The 12,112-nt window shown below is 38.2% G+C and overlaps 1 protein-coding gene across 1 annotated transcript in view; it reads left to right on the forward strand.

The window, feature by feature from the left end:
* Positions 1-10,518, forward strand: part of LOC116049772 — a 34,366-nt gene extending 23,848 nt beyond the window's left edge. The window contains exons 11-14 of the mRNA XM_036006525.1: positions 134-254; positions 9,568-9,610; positions 9,780-10,062; positions 10,198-10,518. Coding sequence (XP_035862418.1) covers positions 134-254; positions 9,568-9,610; positions 9,780-10,062; positions 10,198-10,246 — 496 coding nt within the window. The 3' untranslated portion in view covers positions 10,247-10,518. The remainder of the gene's footprint in view (positions 1-133; positions 255-9,567; positions 9,611-9,779; positions 10,063-10,197) is intronic.
* The last annotated feature ends 1,594 nt before the right edge of the window (positions 10,519-12,112 follow it).

Consider the following 12,112-nt stretch of genomic DNA (forward strand, 5'->3'; position numbering starts at 1 on the left):
TAATAGAAAGCCATATTTTTCATAGCAATAACATGATCGGTTTTTAAATACAACTAGAGGTAAGATTTATGCATAGGTTGTGTTTGTTAACCCAGTTTTACTCATAATTCTGTTTTATTTTATTGTTCGTCAGATGTGCTGTTATCTCGTCTATCGCAGCTGGGACCTCCGAAACCTTTACGTGTAATGGAATGGAAGGTCGTTATGTAAACATTGTGATTCCTGGTAGAGCAGAATACCTGACACTGTGTGAGGTGGAAGTCACTGGGATAGAATCAGATGATTCCATTGAATATGCCTGTGGCTGAGTCTGAAGTAATTCCTCAGTTCATGTCCACATCATTTTAACGCTAATCTACGCAAGTTTCTGCTTCTTTTGCGTCAATAGAATATTTATACTTATGGTCAATGACATTATATCTTTTCCATCAATAAAATATTCATTTTATGACCGTTATAGCAAGGTTTAATTGATGTCAAGAGGTTTGGTTGCCTTACAGTACCAGGCATTTAACATAACTTGTGCTCATATTCACAACAGTGTTGTTGCTGTTGAACAGTTGTTTGAGTTCCTCCAATGTGAATTTTATTAACTCTTCTGTAAAGTTTATGGTTTGTGTACTTTTAAGAAATAGTTCCAATGTTTTGGGAAATTATCATTTTTGCTTCTTGCCAAGATGAGAAGATTGATATCCCGATATATTTGAACAATAACTATGAATCTACCATCAGTAGCTGGCTAATTTAGCACAAAGACTGTACACAAACGGGAAACAATGATCCTGGCTTGGTCCAAATGTAACCTACATCCAGCCTATCAGCTAGAGTTACACAATCGGAGCCAAACCTGACAGCTTGATGCCACTTTCCAAAGCACATATGTAACCTTCTCTTTGAAAAAGAAATAACAAATATAAAGCCAAGGTGTGGGTCTCAATTACAGCAACAACAGGTAGGTTCAGTTGGGTCTTTCGAAAGGCACAGGTACAGGCTGAGTTTGAATCCCAATTTTAGGCCTGTGGATGACTCTGAAAATTACTTTTCTGTTACTGGTAAAAAAAGTATTGAACAATATTGAATATTCATAATACAAATGTATCAAATGACATTGTGGCAAGGGGTGAAAGGGGTTGCTCATATGAACCTACAAATAATTAGCACCAGAACAGTTAAGAGCAACTGCACCCTACCTGCTCAGCAGCTCAGAAGGACAGTTAGTGACTGGTGGACAGACATAGAGGAACCAACACGCCGGTACAGCAACACGACAAATTGACACAATGTTTTTAACAAATACAAAAATAAAAACAAATAAATCACAAATAAAATATCTGACATATATATTGTTTCACAAAGTTTCCTCTAACTCAACAACTCAAAGACCTGCGCGATTTTTAAGGGAGTGTGAAAATGTTCTCCCCGCGTGACAAAGGAGTATATTGCGGACACTTTTGTATTTTTTTTTTTTTACAGTATTTGTAAAATCTGACATGTTTGCTGTCATGAAGTTAACATGTTTTGTATTTTTTCATAAATGTAATGGGAATTGTGAAATCAGTTGACCTTACAAGGGCTCCTCAGTCTCTCATGGATTCTGTTTGTGATCCTATGCAATGGGAAAAAGCAGCGAAATAGTTTTCTTGGCAGTGTCTGGCATTGTGTGTTGTAATTTTTCTTGGGCTTGCAAAATAAACATTACTTTCCTCCCACAAAACAACACTCATTGTCTGTTTTTGATGATATAAAGAGTTCACAAAGCCATTCTTACAATTGATATCCTACACAAACACCTGTTTGATCGATCTGGGGTGTTCTGTAATTATATTGGCATGGTATGTAAGTTATTCTCATAAATACGGTAAACAATGTGTAAAACTGATGCTGTACTTGATGCCTCCATCTGGCGGAGCATATAGTTTTAATATCGTTATTAATATCAAAAATCAATCGCGTTTATTGGTATGGCTTTATTAAATGAGTTTTTATCGTAACGCATGACTTAACCTTTTTGAAAGGTGCAAAAAATAACATCTGCACAGAACTATCTTCCATTTACAATCAGATTAATTCCGACACCTGTAGCTTATTAGATGCTATCAAATTGATTGGTATAAAAAGGCATGCCATGGGGCGGCCTCTAGCTCACCCAGTAAGAGCGTTCGCCCCATGTTGGCTAAGTCCTGCAGCGGCACAGGGTTCGAATCCGACCTGCTGCAATTTGCTGCGTGTCATCCCCCATCTCTCTCCCCCTTTCATATCTATCCACTTTCATATCTATCCACCCAAAAAAATAATGCATGCCATCACAATGAGTAATGACGCACCATGGCTGATCTTGCGCTGTTAGAAGATGTGGCAAATGGAAGGATTTGGAGGGACCGAATCTTTAGACAGCAAGAAGACTTGCTGGCAAACGAGGGCCAGTGGCTTATGAGCCGGTTTCGACTTCCTCTGACTGTCCTGTTGGATAGGGCCCAGCGTTACAGAGGAGCATTATTCTATCAACACAGACATTTACATTGATAGTCTGGCGTTATAATTTATTTGCCTCGGGTGTACTGTGGAGTGGGTAAGACTGTTTTTAGTGGCAGGCTAGTATAAACCGTTGACTTGCGCTAGCCTAGCACCAGCAAACTCTGCAACTAGAAGGACTGGATGAAACGTGTTGAAAACGGTCTCCACTGATAAATAACCAAGGGGGTAATAAGCCTCTCCCCAGAACGCGTAGCTCCTATGGCGCCATTTTGATGCTACCAAGCCATCACCTCCCGTTAGCATCCCATTGACTGCCATTCATTTTGGCGCCACTTTGACAGCGAATAACTTTACATCTGGAGCGTGTAAAGACTTTATTTGTCCATTGTTTATTTCTAAAGAAACATGACAATGTATAAAAGGCTCCATTACCTTGTATCTCACGTTATGGCTCCGTAGCAGACGGTTTTGTAAAAATAGACTAACGATTGTGTCATAACTACGCGACTTGCTGTCACATAGTAGAGGAATTACCGTATAGTACAGGATAATCTCACAGGCAGTTTCAATGTTAACTAGCATTTTAGTTAGCAATAATTAGCCTGTGCCTATGTCATCTCCTTACATATACCTACGCATTCCGTCTCTGCAAGATAGGGAATGACTGAGATTTCTCTTGGCCCAGCTACCAGAAGACTTCCAACTTTCAGACACGTGGCTCACGTCACATCTACGTCGTCTCTCTCAGTTGGAGGCTGCCAGTAACGCTCAGCGCTCACCGGAAAAGTGCTTCTAATATCCTTCACTGGTCTCCGTCCAGAGCAACGGGATCTGTTGGTCCAGTTTATATACCGTCTATGTAAATAACACACTAGCTAACTTGGAAATGAGGTCCTATGTCCAAAATTCTGAACCACCACTTTAGATATGAAATTCTGGTAGATTTAAATTTTAAAATAAAAAAAACTCAAACAACAACACACCAGAGCTAACCAAAGCCTAAGATGATTTTAGCTTAGCAAATATTAAACAGTTAACACTTTAACATGAATTATATTTCAACACAATTAACAGTCAATTAAATGATAGCCTACTTGTGGGTTTAACCAGCTCAATATTTTTAAATGCTTGGGTTTTTACCGTTTAACCGTTGGGGCCCCTTAAGTTTGTGCACATGAATCAATCAATCATCAGATCCTTTAATGAGCTGAGACACACTGTGTCCGATAGAAACATCTATGTTACTCACGTATCCGATCCGCGATAAGGAAGAAAAAACAGCTGAGTAGAGTCAACAGTTGGGCTGATGAGACAGCTGCAGGCCAGGTATAGCAAGCAATCCGTCTGTGTGGCAACGTAGGTCCAGCGGTGGAGTCCCTCCTTATAAGGAGTGGCAATTACACTGTCCTCCAGCGAAGTCCTCGGTGAAAGCTGCGGTTGGCGTTTACAGCTGACTGTCCCGACGGCGCTAGCTTAACGTTAATACAGTTTAACGTTAACACTTAAAACTTTTCCAAATATAGTGAAAACAACAAACGCGGCTAACATGGTTGCACTTCACTTAAAACTGCAGGATAACAAGTTACCAAACTGCGACTGTGTTAGCTGCAAAATGATACTTGTGCCAATATTTTAAAAATACTTTAGTCTACAAACATCAGTCAAGCTCAGAGTTCCCCGTTTTTCCTACTTCCCAACATAGTGATCTCTGATTGGCTTAGATTACCCAGTCAGAAAATACATTACAATTCACGGCCAAACAAAGGATTATGGGAAATTTCAATTTCATTGAATTTACCCAGATATCAGAATCAGGATACATTATTGATCCCTTTAGGGAAATTATTTAGTTGCAGTTGCTCACAGTCAAATTCAAGGTAAAATAAGAGTAAGAAAAGAGCAAGTCAATACGTGTATAAAGTAACATAGCCACAGTAATAAATAAATAAAAATGTTAAATAGAAGTAAACTGAGATTAGGTTACAAGTACGATTAAGTTTAAATGATTGTTTCAAATTGATTGTACATATTCTATTGCAGTGTAGTGTCAACATAAATACAGTACAAACATAAATAAGTGTGAATATATGAAATTAAACAATTTATTCATATATTTAGCTGTATGAAATAAACACTTCTGTATTTATTTAGCTGTATTTCTGTAGGTCCCTACACATACTAAGGACAGAATGTCACTATTCTGGACCCACAGCCGTTCTGCAGACTGGTATAACCACACACCTAGCGTAGGATTCCTGGCATGGTTTTAATCCACTGAGATATGTAGAGTCATAACAGTTTTTATGAAAGTTTAATGCAGAAAAACACAACAAGGCACAGTGTTAATCCTACTGTGTACTGGTCCCAGATGAGAAATAGTATTCCAGTTTTGGTAGGCACATTTCAGTCAAAAAATAAATAATCTACTGGGTCATGTCATCCTCAGATGATTGACTACAGGAAGACTTTTCTGTTGGTTTTTGCAGCCGACAACAGAACAAGTACCATGCTTTGCTTACACCCTGTTACCAGGTCCACGATATAGGAAATAACAAAATTCTCTAAAGATAAATCTCTTCCTGTTGACTTTTAACTGGCTACCATATTATTCACTGCAAAACTTTGCTTGGGTAAATGTAAACATAGGCTCTTCTGGTCTGTGTGCCGTAAATTGTGTGGTCTGATTTTGTGGGGATTGGTATCCGGTAACAGGCATTAAGAGTAACTATATAGAAATAGCTAATCTTCTGGCTGATGTTTTTTTTTTTTTTTTGCTAATGCAGGTCATAAAGAGGCATCAGTAGTAAATTGAGATACGTTTCATAACAAGTTAAAAACTCCTTGTATTTGCTTTAAGCTATCATCATGGTATTATCTTAGCAACAACATCCACTCTACATCAAATAAGCTACAAACTATAAACACTAAAATATAAACACTAGATGTACGAGTGCATTTACACATATATTCAGTTGCCAGTTTTTAGCTACACCTAGCCAAAACTAATTCAGTCTAATGTAATACAACTGTCCTGCAATAGGACATACCTTCGTGGAGGCTATAATGTTCAGTTTTAGGTGAAACAGTTTGAGAGAGGTGTAAATTAAACGGTATGATAATTTTGGAGGTGGCAATTTGTAGTGCCTTTGAATTATATTGCGTCATACTATCAGGTGTTGGTGTCAACCCCATTCATATCAATGAGGTTGGGCTTAGTAACAAACATATCTCTGTATAATGGAATGCAGTTCAACACATACCACAAACTACATGCTCGAAAAGGATCTATAATGCAGTCAGCTACTCTATTTATTTATTTATGCTTACATTAATGAGTTGTTGCATTAAAAATCTTAAAACAAAGTTGTGTACACATTTCTTATTAATATTTCTTGCATTACATTTAACCTATAACATATATATCTCTTCTAATAAGCCTTGCTCCTGAACTTATGCCCTGTATATAGTTGTACATTGTCTCTACTACCTGTCACAAACGTTGTCTTTTATTTGAGCACACAGTGTGCCCCCTAAATCAATAGGTCATACAGGTGCATTGAACTTTGAAGAGTTATAAAAACAACATGTGTTATTTGACCAGAGTATTTATTAATCCAACAGTTGTCAATCATGCTCTGCACAAACATGATTCACCGATATGCACACATGCAAATCAAAGCTGCTTCCAGTGCGCTCGAGAGGTTCAAGGTAGGTCTTTGGTAGAATTACTGATCTTTATACTTCCTTTTCCATATTTTCCATATGTAATTTTGACAGTAAAAATGAACTAACTCAGGTATAACTTTACATTACAGCTTTGTAATGACATGGTAATAATCATAACTATGTAAAAAACCAAACAATTTTCAGGATCTTAAGGTATGGATCACAGCTAGGGTAAAGAGGTTTGTGAGATGAAAACAAGCTTCCAGAAAATACACATTTCTACACAAAGTAAGAGAGAAAGAAAGTTTTTTCAACTGTTAAAAATAACATAAGCACAATGCAGCAACACTGATAATAATGTTTTGTCCATGTTATTTATTTTTTTTGTTATGTGGTCATGTCCCATTTTGTTCATGTTTTTTATGTTTGTTTATATTAGAGACCTTGATGTTTTAATCAGGACAGGAATCTTATAAGGGTAAATTTGACATGTGTCAGTTAAATGTTTTGTCTGAAACTATTCTAGGTGGGATGGAGATTACTTCAGAGGAAAGACATGAGATAGAGGGAAACTGTACGGAAGCCCTGAAAGGCAAGTATGTTGGCCAAATTCTACCAACGGCAAATCCGAATGGCTATTAATATTCACTTACATGATGTCATCGGACTACATGTGACTATTGTTCGCTGTTGTTTAAGAACCATGGACAGCGCATTTTGCTTTGTGTAGGGGCCGGCCAGCTCAGCCGGTATGGGATGTCTGGCCCCATATCTGATCTTCTGTAGTACCAGAAGTTCCTTTCTTGTGTACACTACTCTTCTCAAAGTAGTATACATCATGTGCCATTCATACAACACAGGGAAACTCACGCAAAAACAATACATACTACAGAGCTACTTGGACCTGCTGCCACTCAGACAGCGCACACATGCGAGACTAATATGCGAGAAAATATTCACACATGCTGTCACGTGCACGTGGATTCTGTGCAAATCACAGCTGCTACCAGTGCATTAGAAAGCACATGGAAAAATTAAACAAAGCAGTTATCACCTTACATTACAGCTTTGTAATGACAAGGTAATCATAACTAAGTAAAAAAAAATTAAACTAAAGGTGTGGATGTGCATCACAGCTAGGGTAAAAAGGTTTGTGAGATGATCCTCGACATTCAACAGGCTTCCACATTTCATGAACCACACGTACTTTATGTACGTGTAGTTCATGAAAACAAGTTAAACCTTTAAACAGGTTGGTTTACATTTTTTTTAATTTACATTTATTGCATTATATTTAACTGGTAACAGATATATCTCTTCTCATATGCCTTGCACCAGAACTCATGTACTGTATGTAGTTGGACATTGTCTCTACTTCCTGCCACAAACTTTGTCTTTTATTTGAGCAAACACAGCGTGTGTCCTCAAAATCACGTGGTCAGACAGGAACATTGACCTTTGAAAGGTAAACAATAACAACACCAGGATGTTTGATCAGGATATCTATTAATCTAACATTTGTCAATCATGCTTGGAAAAAAAGTATAAAAAGACTTGCAGCTCTCTTTGCAGACATTCAAATCACAGCTGCTTCCAGTGCGCTCAAGAGAGATTTAAGGTAGGTCTTAGAAATACTTATCAACTTTATTCTTCCTTTTATTTTACATTTGGAATTTTGTCAGTAAAATAAACTAAATCTGGAATCACTTAACATTACAGCTTGGTAACGAAAAGGTAATAAACATTACTATTAAAAAATAATTTTTTTAGATCTGAAAGTCTGAATGTGCATCAGAGCTAGGGTAAAGAGTTTTGTGAGAGGATCCTCAACATTCCTGATATTGATAAAAACAGGCTTCCAAAGATACACATTGCTGCACAAAGCCAGAGAGAAAGAAAGTTTCTCAATTTTTATGTTAAATTTTTTCTTTTTCATGTTTGCTGCATGATTCCATGGGAGAGCGGTGCTCATCAGCGGCTGGTGTTTTCATTGGGTTACTGCGTTAACTCAGTGTTTGCACCGACTTTACGCAGTAACCCGACCTGGGCAGCGAGCAGTGTAGACTGGCAGGGAGTCGTTGGCGACTAGCCAGCCAGCGGGAAATGAACCCGAAGGAAAGGGCTAACAATTTCAACAGCCCGTTCTCATCCCCATGTCCTTAAATACTGATGCCAAAGGGAGCGACTCACATGCACTTAGATCCACCAACATGCACGTGTGGCTGGACAGGTTACCAATACATAATACAGAGAAACTCTGATTACAACACACACGGAAAAAGTGTGACTTCATTCTCTGTTCAGAACGCCACTACTTTGCTATATTTTATAGCACATATTTGTTTACTGCTATATTATTGTTCTGCATGTTGAGTACACGATCTTTAAGATTGAATAATATTATGTGAGTGTGAACTCGCTCCACAGGATGATGACTCCAGTCGTAGTTTTTGTGTTGTGGCTGTTCTAGGACAGACAAGTGGCCAATCTGGTGAGATTATTCTTTCAATTTGTTCAATCAAATTATTGACTTTTCCCCAATAATTTCAATTGTTTAGTATGTAATAGGCATCCATAATATGTGTGCCTTTCTCAATCTGTCTTTTTAAATCACATTTCATAACAATAATGTTTCCAATACATGACTTACATGACAGTCACAGTAAAAGTTATAGTAAAAGTAAAAATATGATGACTGCCTGTTCTTTGGCAGCTTTGGTAAAATCAACACATGGAATAATCTGTGGCTTCCTCAAACTATCTTTAATGACACATTTTATAACTTTGTCTAGATTCTAATATTGCTCAATGTGGAACTGTGACTCAGTCCTCCGTGTTTGAAAATGCCGGCCCTGAAAGGGCCGTTGATGGAAATAGTGCTAGCGACTGGGGACAGAGATCCTGTAGCCACACATTAAACAATTTAAAACCATGGTGAGACTGGACCTCCTGAAGTCATATCAAATCAACACTGTCACCATCACCAACAGAAGAGATGATCTCAACAATAGAATCAATGCTGCTGAGATCCGCATTGGAAATTCCCTCAATAACAATGGCAACGATAATCCCAGGTAACAGCACTTTCTGTCTTATATTAGATTTGAATATTTACCATTGGTTGTGTAAGTGACCGGGAATTTGTGCACTGGATATCTACATAATTCCCTAACAGAAAGCCATATTTTTCACAGCAATAATATGATCAAAATCTAAATACAACTAGTGGTAAGATGTATGCTTAGTTGTTTGTGTCTGATAACCCAGTTTTACGCATAATTCTGTTTAATTTTATTGTTCGTCAGATGTGCTCTTATCTCGTCTATCGCAGCTGGCAACGCCGAAACCTTTGTGTGTAATGGAATGGAAGGTCGTTATGTAAACATTGTGATTCTTGGTAGAGCAGAATACCTGACACTGTGTGAGGTGGAAGTCACTGGTCAGCCTTCAGAAATAACTACTCCAATTGGTAATTTATGCCATATAACGTGACCAATAGAATACTTTGAGCAGACAGTCACATTGAAAGTTCAATCAAAAATACTGACTACCTGTTCTTTAGAGACAAATTTCGTCAGATCAACACATGTAATATGTCTGTGCCTAACTTTAATGACACATTTTGTAAATTTGTACAGATCTTAATATTGCTAAAGGTGGACAAGTGACTCAGTCCTCTGTGAAAGACAATGGCGTCCCTGAAAGGGCCATTGATGGAAATCGTGCTAGCGACTGGGGACAGGGATCCTGTAGCCACGCAGGAAATGATGTAAAACCATGGTGGAGACTGGACCTCCTGAAGACGTATAAAATCAACACTGTCACCATCACCAACAGAAGAGATGCTGTCTCGGAAAGAATCAATGGTGCTGAGATCCGCACTGGAAATTTCATCAATGACAATGGCAATGATAATCCCAGGTAACATCAATTTCTGTCAATAGTTTTCACAGCAATAGCATCATCAATATCTAAAAACAGCTACTGTTGATAATATTGTTTTCATCTTGAAACACAGTTTCTCATAATTATGTTTTTCTTCTTCTTTTCCATCAGATGTGCTGTTATCTATTGCAGCTGGGACCTCCAAAACCTTTCATTGTAATGGAATGAAAGGTCAATATGTAAACATTGTGATTCCAAGACAAGAATACCTGACACTGTGTGAGGTGGTAGTCACTGGAACTTAACAGCTTGATCAGACAGTGACTTTACCTTGCTCCATCTTTTCCTGCTCTCCAGACTATAATTAGCTCTGTCTTCCTAATGTTGTGGTGGAAACTTACTACTGTAATGTGGAAAACAATCTTGTGTTTAATTATTATTTAATAATCAGTTGTTGAATACATTTCATTTCAAAACAATAATATGGATAATAGCAAACATGCAAATACATTTATTGAGCACGGAATAGGTTTTTGTTTGCTTAAACAAAATTATTTTTTGTGAGATTTAATTCCTATTCAAAATGTAATGTGCTTGCAAAATATAGTTCTCTGTGCTCAAAACATACAATTACTTGCTCAGGAATGAGACACATATATAACACCATAAAACGTTTATTTATTCAGGGAAGGTTCACTGAGAGGCAACCTCTCTTTTGCAGGAACGCCCTGATCACATTCATACCTGGACGCTGCCCGGTACAACCACAGTCTGATCTGCTGGCCACTATGCAGCTCCACTGGAGTGGTTTGGGGTTAAGGGCCTTGCCCAAGGGCACCTCAGTGGTGGTAATGAGGGAGGGACAAACACTGCTCTTTAACTTTCCCCACCCAGATTTTATCCTGTCGGTCTGGGGATTGGACCGACAACCTCCCTGTCACAAGCTCGCTTCTTTAACCTTTAGGCCACCACTGCCCCTCTCTAAGACCAGTGTACCTCACACATGTTGTGCAGCGCCTTTGTGGTTCATTAAGTGATTAGGACAGTAAAAAAACCTTGAGACAAACACATTTTGGTTAAAATAACGTGAGTCAGGAAATCACAAAGAGCAAGAGAGGGAGAAAGATGAGAAACATGCTTTATGAAGGGTTAAGACTTACTACTAAATTAGTCAGAAACTACACATATTGGTCCCAAATACATATGCTTATAAGCACCTACACAATCCATGCTCACACAAAGTTCTTAACCTACAAAAAGTATTGTGCTCACGTTCTCATCGCACACAAAATCCACGAAGGAAACATGCACTAATAACACGCACACACTCACACACACACACACACACACACACACACACACACACACACACACACACACACACACACACACAGCCATCAGAGCAAGGTCAAGCCTGACAGCAGGCAGATGAAGAGCCACTTAGGAGACCTGTCTCTTGTCTTTATCCTGTGCCTCCCCTCTGAGAGCTTGATGCTCAAAGAGTCTATTGATAGGAAATAAACTATGAAGTCATAGTTGCTCTCAATGTCAAATGGAAGATAAATTAACGGAATAAGTGTTAAGGTAGAGTGAAAAAGTAGAACACAATTGTGTAAAATTACAATTAATCCCATAATTAGTGGGGACTTAATCATGTTGGGTGTCTTTGGGGGATGCTGTCTCATCAAAGTGCCATAAACCAGCTTGAAGACTTAAGTAATGCAAGTATGAAGACATATAATCACATCTAATGGCATGCAGAAATAATATAAACTGTAGAGTTTAATAGGCAATAACATATGACTGTATGTAAGATTGTATGCCAATGCATACAATTCAGAAACTGTAGCACAATGGAGTACATACATCTATATTAAATTGGATTTAGAGAATAAAACTGAAAAGAGAAGCAAGAATAAATAATGCTTGACCGCAACATAAAACCAACCTTCCACCACACCCAAGGTACACAATGCCCCGAACAAACTAGAGTTGGAAACGAATGCTTCACATCATCAGAGCTTAGAGGAGGGATTGGAGAGTCTGTGTATATTCAATATTGTTGATTCTGCTCCACCAAGCAGGC

This window comes from Sander lucioperca, chromosome 10 (assembly GCF_008315115.2).
Source record: "Sander lucioperca isolate FBNREF2018 chromosome 10, SLUC_FBN_1.2, whole genome shotgun sequence".
Taxonomy (NCBI): domain Eukaryota; kingdom Metazoa; phylum Chordata; class Actinopteri; order Perciformes; family Percidae; genus Sander; species Sander lucioperca.